This window comes from Podarcis pityusensis (assembly GCF_964106645.2).
Source record: "Podarcis pityusensis genome assembly, chromosome: 3".
NCBI classification, from domain to species: domain Eukaryota; kingdom Metazoa; phylum Chordata; class Lepidosauria; order Squamata; family Lacertidae; genus Podarcis; species Podarcis pityusensis.
The window spans coordinates 83,520,507-83,540,933 of NC_138026.1; the positions used below are offsets into that span (position 1 = coordinate 83,520,507).

General features: G+C 39.4%; 1 protein-coding gene across 4 annotated transcripts in view; it reads right to left on the reverse strand.

The window, feature by feature from the left end:
- LOC308472592 (zinc finger protein 318-like) overlaps positions 1 to 20,427 on the reverse strand; it is a 22,593-nt gene continuing 2,166 nt past the window's right edge. For 2 of the 4 annotated variants that reach the window (XM_080997589.1, XM_080997591.1), the window contains exons 2-10: positions 18,106 to 18,335; positions 13,802 to 14,405; positions 12,078 to 13,487; positions 10,979 to 11,078; positions 10,392 to 10,675; positions 7,823 to 8,023; positions 7,286 to 7,385; positions 6,749 to 6,867; positions 1 to 6,097 (exon numbers count right to left, since the gene is read on the reverse strand). In XM_080997589.1, coding sequence (XP_080853715.1) covers positions 1,370 to 6,097; positions 6,749 to 6,867; positions 7,286 to 7,385; positions 7,823 to 8,023; positions 10,392 to 10,675; positions 10,979 to 11,078; positions 12,078 to 13,487; positions 13,802 to 14,405; positions 18,106 to 18,335 — 7,776 coding nt within the window. In that variant the 3' untranslated portion in view covers positions 1 to 1,369. The remainder of the gene's footprint in view (positions 6,098 to 6,748; positions 6,868 to 7,285; positions 7,386 to 7,822; positions 8,024 to 10,391; positions 10,676 to 10,978; positions 11,079 to 12,077; positions 13,488 to 13,801; positions 14,406 to 18,105; positions 18,336 to 20,427) is intronic. The other 2 variants (XR_013983595.1, XM_080997590.1) reach the window with 2 other exon arrangements.

Genomic DNA, 20,427 nt, shown 5'->3' on the forward strand with positions numbered 1-20,427 from the left:
TTTTATATATTGGGTTTATTTTAGATTTACAGATAAACCTTTTATATAGATCCATGCAAACGTTTACTTCATATCTTGACAAGCTGAATAAGTGAAAAACCTTCACAAAACAGTATTTTGCGGCTCAGGGGTTCATTCAGGCATGTAATGTCTGGGTATGTGAAGTGAATCCAATCCTGAGAGCAAAGTTGAGATCTTCTATTTCTTCTGAGCTGGGCAGCTGCTAAACAATTCAACACAAACAGTTACTGCATTACAATACAATGAAATGAAATGTGATTTCAAATCATGTAAGTGACCTCAATATGCAGAGTCCAGTTGTTGGGCCACAGCCTTACCAAATAGTTTCCGTCTCCAAAAGTGAGTTGGTAGATTTTTCTTCTTTGCTCAGCGAGATGATATCCACACACACAGTAACATGGCATTACAGTCTGGATTACAGATTCAATTCAACAACGTAATTACAAGTCAAAACTGCAGAACAATCTTTATGCATTTTACATTTTGTGCAACAAAACATGCATAACATTTCAAATAAACTTTCTGCTCAAATATTTCAGCAAGAGCCTTCTTTTTTCTTCAAGTTCTGAACAGGTTTTCTTGCGCTTGTCACTGTTGCACTTGGAATGTTACTTACAAAAGCTGTGTAAATCAGAAACCATTAAAATAGTCAAAGAAAAATGCAAAAAACCCCACAAAACCCATATATGCCCCAACAGCAAGAAACCCTCCAAAGGCCCACATACCCACTGGCTGCATTCCCACAAAATGCCAAACTACTGTTTAAGCATTACAAGGAAAATCTGCAGCAAGCCGTGAGCTCACTTGCTACCACCTTTTTCCACCAGTACAGTCATGACATTTGGAAACTTTCACTTCCATTTTAGACCAACTGTAGCTTAGCTTGTCTTGCTGTCCATATCCAGAGAAAATGCAGCTGGTCCTATGGTTGGTGGAAACAAGCCAACTTCATATCATAATTTATGAAGCTTAAGATTAATCACAGTTTGTGTTTCAGACATCATGTGAAACTGTGATTAATGCAACGTTCAATTTCCTCACAGTCACACCAGGAGAGGTAAAATGAAGTGTACAAGCTAAAGGTTCACTGTTACGCATTCTGATAATGCTAAACCATGGTTCTGTATTATATGTGAAGGTCAGTTATAGATGAGTAATTGCATTTTAACTGCAAGAAATAGAAATGAAATGTTCTAAGTTCAACAAAAAAATGTTTATACAATCCAATATGTACAAGGGTGTATATCTTTCAGGGCAAATGAAGTTCAGGCTTTAGCAAATATCTACTTCAAAATATCTAACATATCAAACTCAAACAGAGTATTTACAAAATCTACACAACAGCTACTCAAACATCAGGATCAATATTATCTGAACTTACCAGGTACTCTGCAGAGCTTTCAGTTACTTCTGAAGTCAACTTACTGTTAATCTCATATCTACTATCATTATTTTCCACTTCATCTGTCTTGTTTAACTCCCTTGCAGATGCCTGCATCTCATTCTTGACAATGTACAATTCGTTGTCACCTGAGCCCCCCACTTCTACAGATGTTTTCTGTAGATCTAGAAGGAAGGATTCCTTGCACTCAGTTGCTTGGCATTGCACATTTTTTTCGTCGCTACTCAATGGTGGCATATCAGAAGTGCTGTCTCTGCTAACATCTGATTGCAATACCATGGAAATTGGAGGCATGTCCTGCATTTCGATGAGTGACATGCTTGGTCCAGCAGTGCTACCATTTGATGCAGGAGACACTATGTCTGGGACAATTACATCAGAAACCAAGGAGCAAAATTTATCCTCTTCCTCACCAGATGCTAACTCAACAAAAGCAATCATTTCTGGTTCAATTGTAGGTTGCTCAATGCCCAATTCTCTAGTTTTGTTGGACCCTAAAGAAATGGATGAAATGGTTTCTAACTTTGGACTCCCTACAATATCCTCATTCAGAATTTCAGATGGTAGGATGCCCAGATGTTCACGTTCTACCTCAATATCTCCCAGACTAAAATTAATGGTTTCTATTTCCAGGCTTGGTTTCAATCTAGGAGAATCATTAGGCTTTATTTCTCCAGACTTTGGAGAAGGGGTTGTAGAATGATCAAAGTTAAGTTCTGAATAAGTGCTATTCAAGTCCAAGTCACCAGCTGCTGAGGTATCCAAGATCCCAGTGTTCATGTCTGTGAATGTAAGGGCTACCTCTCCAAGATGCTCAACACTGATTTCTGTTGGAAGAGCACCTAGTGGTTCTTGAACCATCTCTGGCTGAACACTGGAAAAGTGAGTGCTATATGTTTCTACAGAACCTCTCTCTGCATTGTCATTTAAACTGAGATCAGATTCAGAAGGCCCACACCCATTATTTTTTATAAACATTAATTCTGCACTGGAATGAAGTTCATCATTTGCAGAAGACATACTGCCCAAAGTTTCAGCTCCCTTAGCTTGGGAATCCTTGGTTTCACAGCTTAATGGATGTTGACTAATTTCTTCATGTTTCCCTAGTGTACTGCTTATCATTGTTACGTTAACAAGGCACTCATTTGACATCTCTTCTGATACTGGAACACCAACTACATTACAATTTTCATCATCGTTTGGTTGAGAACTAGTCAACAATTTTTGTTCATTATTTATACAGGAATTATTAAATTCATCTGTATTTAAAGGCTTCAATCCAGGATCTATGTTCTGGACCTCTGAAGTCTGCGGACTTTCATCACTGACTGCTGATTCAAGCCTATCAAGGCCCACATTGCCCCATTTTAGATCCAATAATGGTTCTTTATTGGAACTCTGATCTATCATTGCTATTTGAGGATTTTCCTTATTCACTTTTGAAGATGAGGCTGGCTCCCATGCCAGTGGACTCTGAACACGCACCTCTGAAACCCACATAGAAATTGTTGATTCAGAGCTGTCATCAAGTTGCTTATCTTCTGTTATAGTATGGCCTTCTCCCTTAGGGGTATCAATTTGTGTTTCAAATAACCGAGACTCATGCTCCTGACTAACAACAAACTGATGTCCTGCAAATTCTGTATGTTCTCCTCCTACATCTCTCTCACCTAAACTTGTCAAATATGCTTTCATCTCCAAACTTTTACTGATCTTGTTTAATTTGGATTTATCCATTTTCTGCTGGTCTTGTAACTCGTCGCTGATGTCTGTGCCACTTGCCACACCAACATCTTCAGCAGTAAAGTCAGTCTCATTTTCTGCCATTTGCATTATTAACTCTTTCTTACCAGGAAATTTAAACTCTGCCATCTCATGCCCCAGAGGTTTATTGCTAACATCTTTTAGAAGAGCCTCTTGGTCTTCTGACAATTGCAGTGCTAATTCTTTATCATCAGGAGATTTATACTCTGCTGCCCTGCACTCCAATGAATTCTGGCAAAATTCTTCCAAAGAAGTATTGCTTTCTGGCAACTGCATGGCTAATCCTGCTGTCTTAAATTCAGATCGTTTCTTGCTAACATCGTGCTCTTTTAAAAGAGCAACATGGTCTTCTGACATATGTAAGCCTAATTCCTTATCATCTGGAAATTTAAAGTCTGTTGTCTCAAAGTCTGCAGGTTTGTTGCTAAAATCATCCAAAGGAAAAACACTGCTTTCTGACAACTGCACTGTTAGTTCTTTATCGTCGGGAGATTTAACGTCTGTTGTCTTAAGGCCTGTGGGCTTGTTGGTAACATCATCCAAAGGAGGAACACTGCTCTCTGGCAACCGCATAGCAAATTCTGCTGTCTCCAGTTCTGATGACTTCTTATTATCATGTTCCTGTGACAACTGCATTGCTGATTCTTTATCATCAAGAGATTTAAACACTGCTTCCTCACACACAGATGGATTCTTGTGAAGTTCTTCCAAAGGAGAAGCATTGCTTTCTGGCAACTGCATGGCTAATTCTGCAGTCTCCAGCTCTGATGGCTTCTTGCTAACATCTTCTAAGAGATCAACATGGTTTGCTGACAATTTCATTGCCAATTCTTTATCATCATCAGATTTAAAATCTGTTGTCACAAGATCAGCGGGTTTGTTGCTAAAGTCATCCAAAGAAGGAACACTACTTTCTGGCAACTGCAGCACAAATTCTGCTGTCCCCAGCTCCGATGGCTTCTTAGTACCAGGTTTCAGGGATAACTGCATTGTTAATTCATCATCATCATCATGAGATTTAACCTCAGCTGCCTCACATACTGAGGAATTCTTGTAGAGTTCTTCCAAAGGAGAAGCATTGCTTTCTGGCAACTGCATAGCTAACTCTATTGTTTCAAGTTCAGATGGTTTCTTGCTAACATCTTCTAAAAGAGAAACACAATCTACTGACAACTGCACTGCTAATTCTTTATCATCATCAGATTTAAAATCTGTTGTCTCAGGGGCATTTACTGAAAAATCATTGGATTCATATTTTAATATTGACTGTGCATCTGAAAGAGAGATTTTCTTTGATTCCCTCTCAACACCAGTTTTAAAGTTTTCTTCATAGGCTGCCAAAAGTTTCTCAACTTCAGCATCATCTGTTTCTGGGGTCTTGTCATTTAAAGGGATTTTGCTAACATCTGAGGTACTGTGTATGTTTTGTAGAGTTTCTTGTGTGACAGGCTTGCTGCTTGGTTTGGGATCTGCCAGCTGGTCTGTTTTTTTCTGTCTCTCAACAGGATTTGATTTAATTTTATCTGAAGTTGCAGAGTTCACAGACTTGCTATCAGCTGGACTCCTCCCACTGCGGTTGTAGAAAATATCGTATAGATCTTTGGCATTACCTGCTGCTAGGCAAGAGTTCTTTTTCTCCAGTTTTTTAACATGGTCTCTGAAAATAGTTGGTGGTGGCAAAGGATGGGGACACATGGGCACTGCCAGTATGTTTTTATCATCCTCAGACACACCAGGAGCCATGTCATCTGCAAGGATGGTTGCTTGTTTGGGTGGCACTGCGGGCGGAGGTGGGAATGCCATTGCTGGTGGTACTGGCAGTGCTACTGACAGCGGTGGTCCTGATGGCAGTAGAGGAGGACGCCGATTAGGTCTCTCAAAAATACCCAATCTTGTAATTTGCTCCTTTATCACAGCAGCAAGTTCCCGTGCCTTTGCTTGTGCTTTTGCCACAACATTTGCTTGCTCCTGTGCCTTTGCTGCTTGTTCCTGTGCTATTGCTGCAGTCGCCTTTGCATGTTCCGCAGCTTTTGCATGTTCTACAGCCCGGGACACAGCTTCATGATCAGGTTCCTCTGTTTGTTCTGGTACCGTTGCATTCTCCTGTGAACCCTTTAAAACTACTACTTCTCCCCCAAATGCTTTCGAAATAATATCAGGAGGTAGAACAAGTTCTGGATTACCCTCTTTTACAACAGGAAGTGGCTTGGTGCTAGCACCAGAGGATTTTATGGACAAGAAAGTATTCAAAGGTGCAGGCTTGCTTACTGTTGCAGTTGCAGACTTTCTGAGAACCATCATGGGGGCTGGTAAATTGGGCCTGATTTTTGCTTGTGATGATGTCGAAACAACTGGTGTCCAGGGACTAGTGTGTGGGATAACAGTTTTCCCAGACAATTTAATTGCAATTGGCTTTGAATTTGGTTTTCCAGATTGTGACTTGCTTTCTTTATCTTTACTTTCCTCAAAGCTCTCCTCCTTAGAGGCAGTTACATCTTTGCCTTGATTTTTTTCATCTCTCTCAGTCTTCCTCCAGCTGAACTTTCCAAAAGATGTCATTCTTGACTCCTTTGGTGGTTCCTCTTTTTTCCCTTCCTTCTTTTCAACCTCTTTGTCATCTTTTTTCAATTTAAGCTTAACCCCACATTTCTGGCCATTAGAAACTCCTTTCCTTTTATTAGACTCATTTTCATTATCCCCATCTCCTAGTTCTTTGGAATTCTTTGGTTCCTCTTTACTTTTTCGTTCCTCTTTCCTTGCCACTTTCACTGCTTTTTCATCTCTCTCTTCTTTTTGCTTTTCACACAGCTTCCGTTTCAACCGGCGTTCTGTTTCTTGAATCACAGACAATCCTGCCTGACGGTCAATGTTCCTTCTCTCTTCATAGAGTGGATTTTCATCCACATATTTCTGTGAGGACAAGGAAAAGTTTCAGTGCTGTTACTTAATGTGAAATTTCAGTAGTGGTACAGGTTTGTCTTCCTTAATATTTTATCTTCCACATCACCACCCCACTACTAATTGTACTTGCTTAGAAATGCAAGAGGGAGGAGAAAGAGTGGTTTTACTAGACAATTATTATTCAGAATATCTACATTAGCAAAGCTCAGTCGGTATAGCATGAGACACTCTCAGGTTCATAGGTTCGAGCCCCACTGGGCAAAAGATTCCTGCGTTGCAGGGGGCTGAACTAGATGGCCCTTGTTGTCCCTTCCAACTCTACACTTTTATATATAAAGTAATATGAGAAAAGCTTTATTCCAATGAGGTGACAAAACTGCAGCATAAAACAAATCTAGTACAGTAAAATTTCAGTAACACACAACCAAAGTGTCAACTGGGAACACAGTCCAACAATATTATCTACAGTGACTCTGAAAGATTAAAAGTCCTTCCCAGCTCTACCTGGAGATGCCAGGGACAGAATTCAGAAGCTTTTGCATATTAAGTATATGTCATGCCACTTAGCTATAGCTTCTCCTCCCTTTTACAACAGAAGACTTTAAGACTTCAATAAGATGTCTTTTAAACATTTTTATTCAAAACAAATACTCCAGGTACCTTATATTTCTCGTTATGTGGATTATTTTTCACATGTTGTTCTGCTGATATCTGATCTCCAAAAAATTCTTGGCACAGCTGACAGTAATATCCAGTGACCGGGATTAGAAATTCAGAACCTGAAATGCCGCCCAAAACAATCAATTACAGAAATAAGATAATAAGACACACTACAGATTTGAACAACAAAAAATCCAAACAAAACACTAAAAGTACACAAAAAAGCCCTACAATTGAAATGAGCCAGTTAACCATGGATTCCACTTGAAACAAACTGATCTGAAGAATGGAAACCTACACTTGTTCAACAATTCTTATCACTGTATACTTTGCTTATCATTCAAATACAAATTTATGTTGCATTTCAATCCCCCACTAATTCAGTAACAGAGCAATTCATGCAAACAAAATAGCTGACAGACATTTACTTGGAAGTGACAGTCTTTTGTTGACACTAATAAGACAAAACATTTCTTGGCAGTAAGGTGAACAATCTGGCCCTCCTAAACACCACTTAAACTATAAAAAACAACTTACCTTTAGCAGGAACTGGTATCTTGTCAATGCGTTTTGTAAGGTCTTGCTTTGTTTCAGTTTGAGTCTTCAAATCCCAAGGTCTGTTATATGGATCCAAGGTCTATTTACAATGACAAAAGAAATATTAAAATGAGGTCTGCTTTCCTGCCAAATGCTAAAAGCACTGAGGAAAAACAGAACTATACATACCAAATGGGCATGTACTGAACTGTCTCACATATTGACACTCAAAATGAAGCTGGGATTCAAATAGTTACCCTCAGACATTGAATATGTAAGAAAATATAAAAGTTGTTCTGTTTGATGTTTAAAATATTGGTATATTAATTTTGGGTTCAAAAAAACAGAGGGCGTCTTATACGTGGAAAAATATAGTGACAAACCATACCAAAAAGATTAGGAATAAGAACTTATTCCAAACTGTATTTTCTAAAAGGAAAGTTGTTTGGCATGTAGTTCTTTGCTTTCTACAAAACATTATTTTACAACTTGGAAGAGCAAATTAAAACTACTTAATGAAAACCTGATAGCACACACCTGCCTGTGCTTCTTATTATGCATATGTGTGAAGAAATCAAACATGGTCCCACAGATGGTATTGCAGTCCTTGCACCAGTGGTTTCCCGTGTCATAATAGTCATAAATATTGGTTTCCTGGGAATGCTGTTTGGATGGCTGAAAATGAGGTTCTGTAGACTTGGGGCTCCTGCACCCAGGTTTGTCATTATTTTTTAAATCCTAAATTGGAAAAAAATGAAATATTACTAACTGTGGAATGACAGCCAGTGCCTCAAAACTAGCCTTTAGTAGAAACCACACAAAATATACATATATGTAACTATATATCACCTGCTTGTCAATGCCCAGGATAATTCCACCATTTCAGTGAGCAGGCACTGCCGACTCAGATGCTGTTCAGTCAACAGGAAAGAACTTCCAACGAGACTCAAGCATGTTGCCAAGGTTGCGGGTACTAAGCAATCAAGGGATGACATCCCATGGAGTACACGGTGCATGTGTGCAGTATGCATGCTTAAGTACAAAATACTTAAGTACAAAATACCCAGCAACTCCCAATGAATTTGTAAATTCTCAAAAACACTTATAAGTCTTTGAAAAAGCCAGTCACTTTGCAAACTCTCTCTATATGAAACGAAATAAAATAAACACACACTTCTTCAGATACACGAAAGCTCATACCAATAACCAACCTAGTTGGTCTCTAAGGTGCTACTGGAAGGAATTTATTTATTTATTTGTTTTGTTTTGTTTCGACTATGGCAGACCGACACGGCTACCTACCTGCAACTACTTTATATGATGCACTCTATATTGTGGCAAAACACAAGTGCTCAGGTTCTAAGGTTCTAAGCTGTCAATGAAGAAAGCTTGCAGCAGAAGAATCTGGTCTGTCTCAAATCTTGAATTACTGACTCTGCTATTGCATTTAACATACATGAGAAATGGTGTCTATTATGTCATGCTGTTTGACTCTTTGATCCCCTAGAGTATAATATACGTGATAAAACTATTTAAAAGTCCACATCCCTAGGAAAGCCTCCCTAAACGAGTTGTAAAGAGTTGCAGGGGAAACATAAATTGCTCTTCCAACCTATTGTAAGAACTGACTGGATCAGGAGACCAGAGTACCAACATAAGACCCTTGTATTCCAATCAAGATACTGTAGTTTTTTCTTCCAAAAATGTTTGTCAGTCAGTGAAGAAAAGCATTATGTTTAATGTTGTGTGCTCATATCCTCTAGCTCCCTTCTTTGAGAATCATAAAGAATGTTTTGGCATTATATAGACATCACCCTCCTCTTCCACTGATCTGCTTGCTCCCACAAATAATGGGCTGTGAGCTCTAACAACTGATTTGTCTTTATATGATTATAAGAGCAGCTATGCTGGGATGAAGCCCATCTAGTCTAGCATTCTGTCTGTGGGAAGCCTACAAGCAGGGTCTAGTCGGCAAAGCAGACTTAAGGAGATCACATATCCAGTGTTTTCCATAGTGTTTCACTTTCAGAAGAGCTAGGAAATTTCTCTCTCATAGTTTCCAAGTTAATGAGTAGCAGAAGGGAAAATCCATCCTGATGCAAGCAGGCTGTTAGGTTTTGGAAGGCAAACCAAATTAGAATTGCATTCCCACTCAATTTTCTTGGGGGTTTTTCTGTCATTTTTGCAGAGACTGTGTCACTCCACACTTGTGATCAACAAGAAAAAACATGCATGTCTCCTTCCCGAATAATTATCAGATTCTTTACATCAAACCAGAAAATGCCACAATGATTTCTTCCCTTTTTAAAATGTTTATTAAAGAAAATGAAGGCTATTGCAGGAGCATAAAAATCTGCCTGAGGTAGAGAATTTCAAGTCAAAAGGTAATCATAGCAAGTCAAAAGGTAATCATAGCATTATTTAAGACAGAAAAAAACAGGAATGAATCATATTCAGCACCACATAGACTTCTCTCTTTATGCACTTCCTCAGGCTGAAGGGGAGAAAAAAAATCAACATTATATTATGGGTGTTGTGTTTTTAGCAATTTCTATTAATTCAATTTATGTAAGTTTTTCAAAACTGGACCACACAGAAAGCTATTTGAAATTAAAATTAGAAGCTCCATGAAATAATCAACATTCATGGTCCTTCAGAAACTACCTGATAACTGTTGTGCATAAACATTCTGTTTTTTTTCTACTCTGCAGAATGTCATCAGATTATTCTAACACCAGCCTCCTCTTAAAATCATTCCCTCCACTCCTGGACCAGTGGAAAGGATTCAGGAAAGACTATTACCTCCCTGTCTTAGGCCTTTCTATCACCAACTTCCCTGTGGGAAGGATCTTGATTATTATTATTTTTGTTGATATTGTTTATTGTATTTTTTACGAATTTAATGTTACTTTTAAGTCACATGGTAAGAATGTGTGACCCCCAAAGTCAGGATACTAATAATAAATAAAAATTATGTCAAACACAAGTGACAGCTTAACAAAGTTTGAACTTAATATGTAAGAAGCAGGTGGCAAGAAATTCTTCCAAACACCCTGTTTTTACAAAAAGTGAGAACATCAGTTAGAATCAGCACTTAGAATTTTACCTTGACTGAGTTGGAATTTCTCTCCTGACCTTTTGCATTTTCTGACTTGTTTTTTTCTGATGAGTCCTTATTTTCTGAAGATTGCTTCCGGGACTTCTCAAATATATTAATACCCAGGATCTGAGCTACTTTGTCAAGCTCAGACTGTTTCTTCTCTGCAGCCTCTGCATGTAACTTCAGCTGAGAAATCTCGTTCATAATGTTCTCCTGTAGTTTGTTCACTTCTATTAGCAAAGGGTCTTTGTGTCCATCCTTCTCCCTACGTTTCTTCCGCAGCATCTCCCCTGAGTCGGTCAAAGTAGTGGAGTAGGAAGCATAAGAAAATCATGTTAACACATGCAAAATTATTTTGTGTACCTAAAGGTGTCCCACACCATTCTGTTGGGCCCAAATGCCACAAAGTTCTGTCCACATTACTGAATGCAGAACTGGCAATAATCAATACAGGATCCACAATAATTAATTCCTGTTTAGGATAATATTTAGGGGTGCCTAAATTAGTAGAAGTAAAAATAACCCTACACTTGGTATCACCACTATAGAGCATCACAGGGAAAAATGAGGCATAAAATGTGAGAAAGCAGTACCTTGCTGTTTTGAAAGTCGTTCTAATTCAGTCTTGAGATAGTGCAGTTTCTTCTGTCGTGCTTCCTGTTCAGACCTCAACTTCTCTCTTTCCTCCATTACCTAGAAAGTTAATGAAGGAAACAAAGGTATAAAAATACCCTCTTTCATGGACCAGTCAAAGAAATACTGCAAAGACCACTGGGATGACACCCACTGCTTTTTCTTGAATTTGAGAAATTCCAATAATTATGTTAAAGTAGCCTTGTAGATTAGTATCTGATGCAAATGCATCTCTGCTCAGAGGTTGCAGCTCATTTATTCTATGCTGTATCTATGTTGATTTTTCAATCAAAATAAAAGTTTAATAATTAAGTAACTTTTGCTTTTCTCTCAACTACAGAGGAAGTTCTTTGAAATGAGCGAAGGGGCTGCAGATGGAAAATGTTATAAAAAAAGAATAATACACACCCCTTCCTGCTCACAGAAGCCTCCAGTCTGAAAGAATGTTCTGTCAAAGGAGGGACACAACTGGATGTTTAATTAAAATTAAGCACGCTTAAGCCCACTAAAATCAATGGGCTGCAGCACATACTAACTGTTGAAACGTAGCCATAATCTACTGCAATGTAATAATATTAAGCATCCATTTTTGGAAATATTTGCCTGTTTTCCTGGTGAATTTAGTCTTGTACTAGTTACTATTCTAGAATCTTATTATTTAGTAATGTTTCTCTTCACTCCTAAATGAAGACAACAAATGCACAAATGCAACTGAATATAAAAAGAAAACCTAAGAGAGATTTTTATGAGAACCTTGCTAATTTGGGATATTTCACAGGACTGTAATCTGTTTCACTTTGTTTCAAGAATTTTAAATGCTACTTGAAACACACTAAGAAACTCAACTCAGTAATAAGATGTGTCCTTGTTTCAAGTGTTTATAAGGCATCTCCTGCCACAGATTAATTGAACAGTCAAATATTTTTAAACACTGGAGGCACATTCTATTCCAAAAATAGCAATCAAGATTGAAAAATAAACACAGATACTCAGCATTCTTATGCCTTTAGATTGTGTGTTGTAAGAAACAAAATTATCAACATCATTAAAAATACTCACCTTTAGCTTCTGAGAAGCCCGATTTCTTTCATCGGATATTCTTTCTTTAACACTTTTAAGAAAAGGCTGAGAAAACTGAGGGGATAATTTTGAGTAAGTCGTAGCACTAGGGATTTGTACAAGCACAGAGTCATCTCTCTTGGTATCGGGAGTCCCTTTGCCTGTGGAAACCGTCTCAATAACTCGGAGGTTGGGTCGCGTGGGATTTGATGGTACTGTCAGTGAGACAAGCCCATGTACATCTGAAAGTGTGGGGTCAGCCTGCTGAGGAGCAGCATACATGGGCCAGCCAGATGCTGCATATGCCATATAGTGTCCATATGCATCATAACCAGGAGGGGGCATTGTGGGAGATGGATAGTTTTGTGGCAGTTGAGTTGCAGTGAATGGTGAAAAGCGAGAAACTCTATACTGGGAAACCGAAGTGGAAGTAGAAGACAAATTAGGAAGAGGTGGAGCCGATGGCATTAGAGATATTGGGGGAACAGACTGTTCTGGTATGGGAGTGGGATTATTTTGCCCTACAGTTATGCTTTCTGTGTGCTCAGAATTTGAAATAGAAGGTATATCTTTAGATGGCGGGAAAGAACCAGAGGGAGAGAGAGAGTGATGCTGCCTTGATTCTGGAGAATGAGTGTCACTACGACTGCGACGCCTCTCCCTAGATTCCAATTTATGAGACGTTATTGAATGACGATCAGGAGAACGAGATGCTTTCTTCCCATGGAGTCGTTCCTGAGTGCGGGCAGCAAGCTTACCAATTTCAGCTACCCCAATGTCAAGACCAATAGTTTTGAGCAAGTCATGAATTTTCTCATACTCTGGTCTGGATTTTCCAGGTTTTACAGAGGGATTAGCAGGAGGTGGAGAACTTTCTTTCAGGCTTTCAGGTTCTTTAACAACACTAAGTGTTGGCTTTAGAGTAGCAGGGGAATTAATGCTAGAGTCATCTTCATCATCGCCATAAAGAAACTTCTCTTCATCCTCAATGTCAGGAAAGCCACGCCTTCTCTTTTCCTGAGCACTGGTAGAATCTGCCATCATACCAAGAATGCGTGAAAAGCCACTCCCATCCTGGCTGGCTCTTTCATGAGGAAGTAAGAAGTCATTGTGCCGGTCTTCAGGCTCTGATATGGACTCATGATAGTCTTTCTGTTTCAAAAAACTGCCGAAATTCTGTTCAAAGGGGGAAGTGTTTTGCTGTTGGCCAGAATTTAGTTTCCAATTATGCACACTCCCTTGAGACTCTTTATTCGTAGATTCTGCAACTGCACTTTTGTTGAACTGTTTAAGGAAATTCTCCACCTCAGATGAAAAAGGAGCAATGCTGCTATGCTTCTGCGAAGGAGGATGATCTGTAATAAGGGGAAGCTCTTTGACAGAGGCAGAACTGCTGGAAAAGACTTCAGGCTAAAAGAAAAAAGAAATAATTGTCATTTGTGAATACATTCAGTGATAACCAATAAAACAGACAAAACTTTGATACACCAGGATTGTAGCCAGTGGTTTAGAACAGTAACAGTCAACCGTAGGAAGGTGTGAAAGAGACACAGCAGTTCCTAAATATGCTATTATTTTGACATTTAAGATTCCACAACAGCAAGGGTGACCTGGGTATTGTTCTGAGGGTATCTACTCCAGAGATTAAGTAAAATAAGATTTACTAAAAAGCAGCAAAGTGTAACTGACAGTTTAGTAAGGAGAGAAAAAAATATAGGCCAAACCTGCACAGAAGGATCGTCCACGCGTTTCTTCAAGATGGACTTTTTGGGCATTGCTGGTGCTTCATCCGGTCTATAGAGATACCGAGGTTCAGAAGACTGCAGTGGGTTGCTCCTGTCAGGGATCATATAACCATGTCCAGGCAATTCTCGACTCAAATTTCTGCTCAGCTCCTCTTCTCTTTTTCTCCTAGCACTTTCAAGCTCGCGGAAATCCAGATATGGTGGGCTTGGGCTCCTACTAGGACTTCGCTTACGATAGTTTCGTGTCCCTGGCAGGAAACCCTGAGGCTCTATGCTCATATCAATTAGTCTGTCGTCTCTGTCATATCGAGGACGTTTGGGCTCTCGCCCTCTATCCTCTGATGAATACGAGGACTTCCTAAGTAGTACACCATCCCTATCAGTTTCCCTTGGGAGAGCCTGTAGATGGTCATAGTTCATGCTATAGTCTGATTGGTGGAGGAAAACATCCCTACTGTGAGAGTCCTCATTATGTCTCATACTGAAAGGACTAGAAGCATTTTCCTCACAGGAGGGATATCGCTCAAGGCTTCGAGGACGTGAAAGGCCTCTGCTAAATATTGGACCATCAGCCAAGTCATCCCTGATAAGAGAGGCACATAAGTTACAACAAAGTCAGGAACTTGGAACAGCATCCCCTGAACTCAGAGAGGCGTAAAATGCATGATTCATGCTTTGAAGCTAAGATGGCTGGTTCTGGAGATGCTGCATATTAAGCAATACCTTCACCACTCATTTTAGAGGTCTTGATATTTATGACCATGAGACATGCAACATAAACAGAGGAGAGCCAAGACCTGAGAGCACCTTGTTCCATGAGTGAAATTTTGCCCACAGAACTCTGGATCCAACCAAGTATCTTTATTTTATACAGCTTTTAAGCATTAGCCTGGCAGCCAAAGGCAACAACGGGCTGCATGCAGGTGAGTGAGTAGGCTGGCAGAGGAGGGACAGAGCGTTCTGCTACTTCTGAGCCCAAGAGAGAAACCCAGAGGCTGCCAGAGGAGGAAAGCCTCCTCCTCTTGGCCCAGCACAGAAACACAGTGCTCTGTCCCTCCTTTGACCTGCAGGCTAGTAATTTTTGTAAGATTATTTCATATATATATATATATATATATATACCCACCCCCCCACCCCAACACACCTTAATTGTTTTACTTAAGTTTGGACTACATACATTACAATTCATTCATTCATTCTTATGTCTGACTGACCACCCAGGGAAGCAACAACTTCATCAGGATGGAAATAGGAGAAGTGAGCAACATAACATTACTTAGAAGTATTTTTACACCATGGCTATTATGATTCCTCCATCCTTAGCAACAATATTATAGAAGAAAACATAAGCATTTTCCCTGCTAGTATTTTCAAAACCTGCTTTCTGAGATTCCCCCCCATGCACCCAGCATTTAGAAGACAAAATATCACTGTCCTTAACAGTTCAAAGATTTTTCAAGAAAAACAGTGAAGTTTATATAATATATGCATGTAATGTAATTTGTGAATGAACAGTGAAATGTGGTTTTGCGAATTCTTGTGCTTTGACATTATGAGCAGCTCATCACACAAACTGCTCAAATAATCAGACCAAAGTGTCCCAACCTCAAATATGAACTTTAAAACAGAACAGCAATGCCACTTTGACAGGAGCAAATAATACAGAATTACATTCTAAGGTCTTTCACAATCTATTGTGTACATCTGCAACCAAAAGGTAGTTAGTTCCCAGGAGAATAAGGTAGATAATGGCAAATGGGACTCAACTCAGTTATCCAACACAGTGCTCTGGTTTAGCTATAGCACTTAAGCCACTATAGACCCAATTACACCTAAAACAAGTCCATAGGATCAGGATATCAATTGGAAGAGAGTTTCAATCAAAACTATGTTTGTTACCAAGATTAAGTTGCCACTCTGAACTAGCTACAAACAATGGACAGTGCAAGTATCCTATATACAAAAAGTGAATTCAATTCTCCAGCACAGAAATTTACTTAAGTCAAAAGAGCAGCACTGATGCACATGAGGCAATTGTCAGGAGGCTCAGGAAAACCTCAAGATTTGTAGAATTACACAAAAGACTTAAGGCAAAAGAATCCAAATGACAATTGAGTATATCCTGTAGACCAGGGATGTCCAACCGGTCGACCACAATCAACTTGTTGATCCCCATGAGGTTTGAGTTGATCATGGTCGATTTTTCCTTTGGGGGGGGGGAAATAGGACCTGGACCCGGCGCCTCCATTTGCGCATGATCGCTAGAATAGAAGACGGAGTTTTCACTGTGAGGCTTTTTGTTTCCTGATCAATCTTTTGGTGAGTGATTTTTCAATTTCCCCCCCAAATAAAGCTCAACAACTTTGACTTTCCTCGCCAAAAGAAGCTCAACAACTTTGACCTGAACCCCGAAAGAAGGTCATATTTTTTTTCTGTGAGTAGATCGCAGTCTCTTGGGAGTTGGACATCCCTGCTGTAGACAACAAATACTGACTCACTGTTAAGGGGCATGGACAGAAGGAAAATCCTGAAAGCAAGTATAGACAACTAGCACCCTAAGCATGGGCACTCAACTACAGGTCCAACTTACGCCATCCTTGTTCTTATGACTTTGCTGTTACTTTTTATGTCTCAAAGACTCTTCCGTTTCACAAGAAATATCAGAAAAATAAAGAAAATGAAAGCAGTTTCACCCTAGAAATAGTAATTCCCCCAAGAAGCACTAATTAGTAAATTTACTAAATGGGTGCTTAATTCTCTCTTGAACTTCGATTCAGTTTCAGAAAGCAAATATTTCAGTTCCGTATTTGCTGTTATTGCTAACCTCTTAGATCAGAGTCTACTAAAAATAAAGTGAGCAGAAAAAACAGGTAGTACTGTAGAATGAACAATTAAAAATCCTCATGATTTCAATTAAGGAAAAATGATTAAAAACCAGCTTTGTACTTTTTTGCCCATCTCCCACCATTCTTCTTCAGAAAAGGTTGTGAAATTATCTGCATGCACCACACTCCTCAGATGCAAACGTATTTTCAAAACCTCTCGTAATACTATCATTGATGCTAGCAGAAGAACACTGTTTTAAATCTATTGTTTTCCACTCTGTGGGCAATATTGTATACATTCGGCAAGAGTGGTATTCCGAAAGCTTGTCCTGGGTGTTTACTAAATATTCATACCAACGAGGCCCTGCCAAAGTGATGTTTGGTGTGAAGAGTGCACAAACATACACCAACAGGCCACAATTCACACTACATGTCCTACATATAGAGGAGGCGCATAAATTCCCACCCTCCTATATAGCACTACATGTGAACAAGCACTCAGCAATTTCTTATGATTACAATCTCACTAAACTGTAAATGGTCCACTCCTTCTCCAAAGCTTATTTACAATTCCTGGATCAAAGCAACTTTATTTTCTGCCACTGCAATCAACGTTGTTGTAAACTTCTCTGAAGGATTACATTATAGGTTAACTGTCTCTAAATGATTCCTCCCCTATATGCAAGTAAAATAATTAGTCATTTCCCACTCTTAATAATGCAGTGTCTGCCTTCACAAAAGCCAGCATGACAGGAAGGAGAAAAAGTATTCATCAGATTTCATAAAAGACACTCTCCTATTTATTTATATATACTGGGAATAAAGTACCCAGAAAAACTTTACCAGCACTGCTACCACCATACAGCAGGGAAGAACAAAATTTAAATGTACCCCTCCAGTCAAATGAGCTAATTAAAAAATAAAAATAAATTATGCTTCACAAGATTCTAACATAAAAACTTTATCCACAGTAGTTCACCACTGAAATAAATTCTCATAAAAACTCAAGAGTGTTGATCTAGTGAGAATCTTATGTTGCCTTCAGCCAACTAACTGTTTAACTTCCTAATTTATGTTTTTTTATCTTCAACTTTATCCCTTTCTAATTTATGAGCATTTATAATATATTCCATCACTATCAACAACATGGTTAACATTACAGCAACAACAATATACATTCATATTATTCCTGTACTTGTATGCATGCAGTTCTTCAGAATCTAATCTTACTGCACAATTTTAGTTTAAGAGCTACCACCGGGTTTTGGCAACTACTTGGGAGTACCAATACGACGTAAAAGTGAAGAAAGCAAAACATCTCTTAGATTTGGGATTCTTGATATATTCCATCCAATACAATTTCCATACCATCTCACGGCAAGTTGGTGATCATTTATATCACCTATGATACAAGAACTAAAAGGTGTAATTCTGAAAGGCTATTCTTCAGAGGCATACCTGTCCAAATCACTTAGACTATCAACTGGTGAGCCTAGTCTATCAGATATTCTCTTTCTCTCAGGTGTGTCAATGCCGTAACGGTCATTGCCAACTGTGATCCGTAAATTCTGTTCCACTGAAGACTCAGAATGTCGACTTGGAGAATGCCGGCCTGGGGAACCTGAGCGCCGGCCCAGGGAACGTGAGTGCCGGCCCGGGGAACATGAGCGCCGGCCTGTGGAACGTCTCTGCAATTGGAGAAAAATACAGTTCCATCATGCTAATTATTAGGATAGATTACGTTATTGTTGTAAGCTGCTTTGACATCACCTTTGTTGCTTTGAAATGAAAACTAATCAAATTAAATTCAAGGAATAAGCCAAAGCCACTGTGAAATTAAACAATTTAAAGTGTTAACGCCAACTTAAATCAGACAATGCACATCAAACTTGCACTCATCTGCACTGAAGGCATCTGTGAACACATGCGTAGGCAATGGAACTAGATTGACAACTTTACCATTAAGAAAAATTGCAGCCAATAATGTAGGGCAAAAAATATTCCCAGTGATGTTTGTTTCTACAGAATATTCTCACTTTCTTGGACTATATTGTTTCATAAAATTAATTAGTAATAAAATGGATGGAAAGAATAGAGTTAAATTTGGGGCATTTCAAAGTTTCAACAACATTTTTTTGGTTAGATTACTGTCTCTGGAAAGCATCTTCTCTCTCACATGAGAACTACTGATTTGTAGATTTGTGTGCTCAAGCATGCATGTATAAACAAGGCTTAATTAAAAGCCAAAAACCAAATACAGTGGTACCTCTGGATACATACACCTCTGGTTGCGTATCCTTCGGGTTACGCATGCGGCAAAGCCGGAAGTATTTTTCTGGGTTTTGCCGCGTCCATGCGCAAAGCGCTCTACCGCACCGCGTGCAAAACAGGCACCTCCGACTGCAAACTCCTCAGGATCTGACCAGAACTCCAGAACGGATCCCATGCACAACCGGAGGTACCACTGTAATTCAAATAAACTAAATCCAATCCCAATCAATTTAAGGCACTGAAAAATTCTGATTCAAAATTATCCAGAAAACTCACATAACTGCTTTGCCACAGTACATGACTACTGGTGAATTCATGTTTATAAATATGCAATTTTATATGGGTAGTTTTATAAACCCCACCCATGTATCACTTATGCCATGAGCAGAAATAAAACCATAATTGCAGTTTGGGGCTCCTTTATCTAACTTGGAAGTGACTTATGTCCCTCTCAAGTAGGCTACTGTTCACTTCTAAGTTGGGTTTCAACTCCCCAGCTATCACAGGTTTTCAACCTTTCCTTTTCAGAACACTGGGCAGCAAGTCAGCAGTCTGGATTTTCAGGAAAATCTTTACACAGTACTATTAATTTCCAGGAATCTTGCCTGAGTATTGTACAATTATTTTATAAATGGCCTGAGTCAATTTCACTATTTTTTTATGCCACTGAATATTTGGGGAAAGCTCCTGCTCACTTGGTTGGGCTGATCACAAGCAGCTCTGCTCATTCTAAGCCAGAAGATCAAAAAGGACCAGTAGCAGGTTCTTACTCATACTCTAGGAGCTTTAATGAAAGGTCCCCACAATTCTGTTCAGTTTTCTTGATCTACCTATTACATCAGTGCTGTGCCCCCAGCACTATTTTCCTCAGAGCAGAGGTAGCTAACCCCTGGCCTGGAAGCTGAATCAAGCCTCCCAAATCATTTCCCTGGCCCTCTAAAGAACCTACCAATTTTGGGAGCAAATAAGAGACACATAACATTGGGGTGGGTGAAGCAAACAAAAAAACACACACAGTCTAGTGCCCTGATGACGATCCAATCAATCCCTGCCCAGCCATCAGTTGATAACTTGATGAACAGGGAGGTCCCTGCTGGGCTGGGGAATGTGAGGGCCAGCTTGAGGAACAGCTAAGGGCCAAGGGCCTATGTGTGCACATGTGACTGTGGGTATGGAAGCATGGGATGGCCACATCCACCACTGGCATGAGGTCCCTGGAGGTCTGGTTAAAGGTGTATGTGGCCCATGGGTTAAAAAAAATCTATAATGATGGGAAAGGATTTGGCCCCACACTGCTTACAGCAGTTTTTCCTCAAACTTGAGTCCCCAGCTATTGTTGGATTACAACTCCTATCACCTTAAGTTAGCAGGACCAGTGGTCAGGAATGATGGGAGTCGTAGTTCAACAACAGCTGGGGATCCAAGTTTGAAAAACACTGGAGACTGCCACCTTTAATTTCCAAGAAATTGCGTGCTAGGCTAAAAAACAACAACACTCTTGCTGTCTGC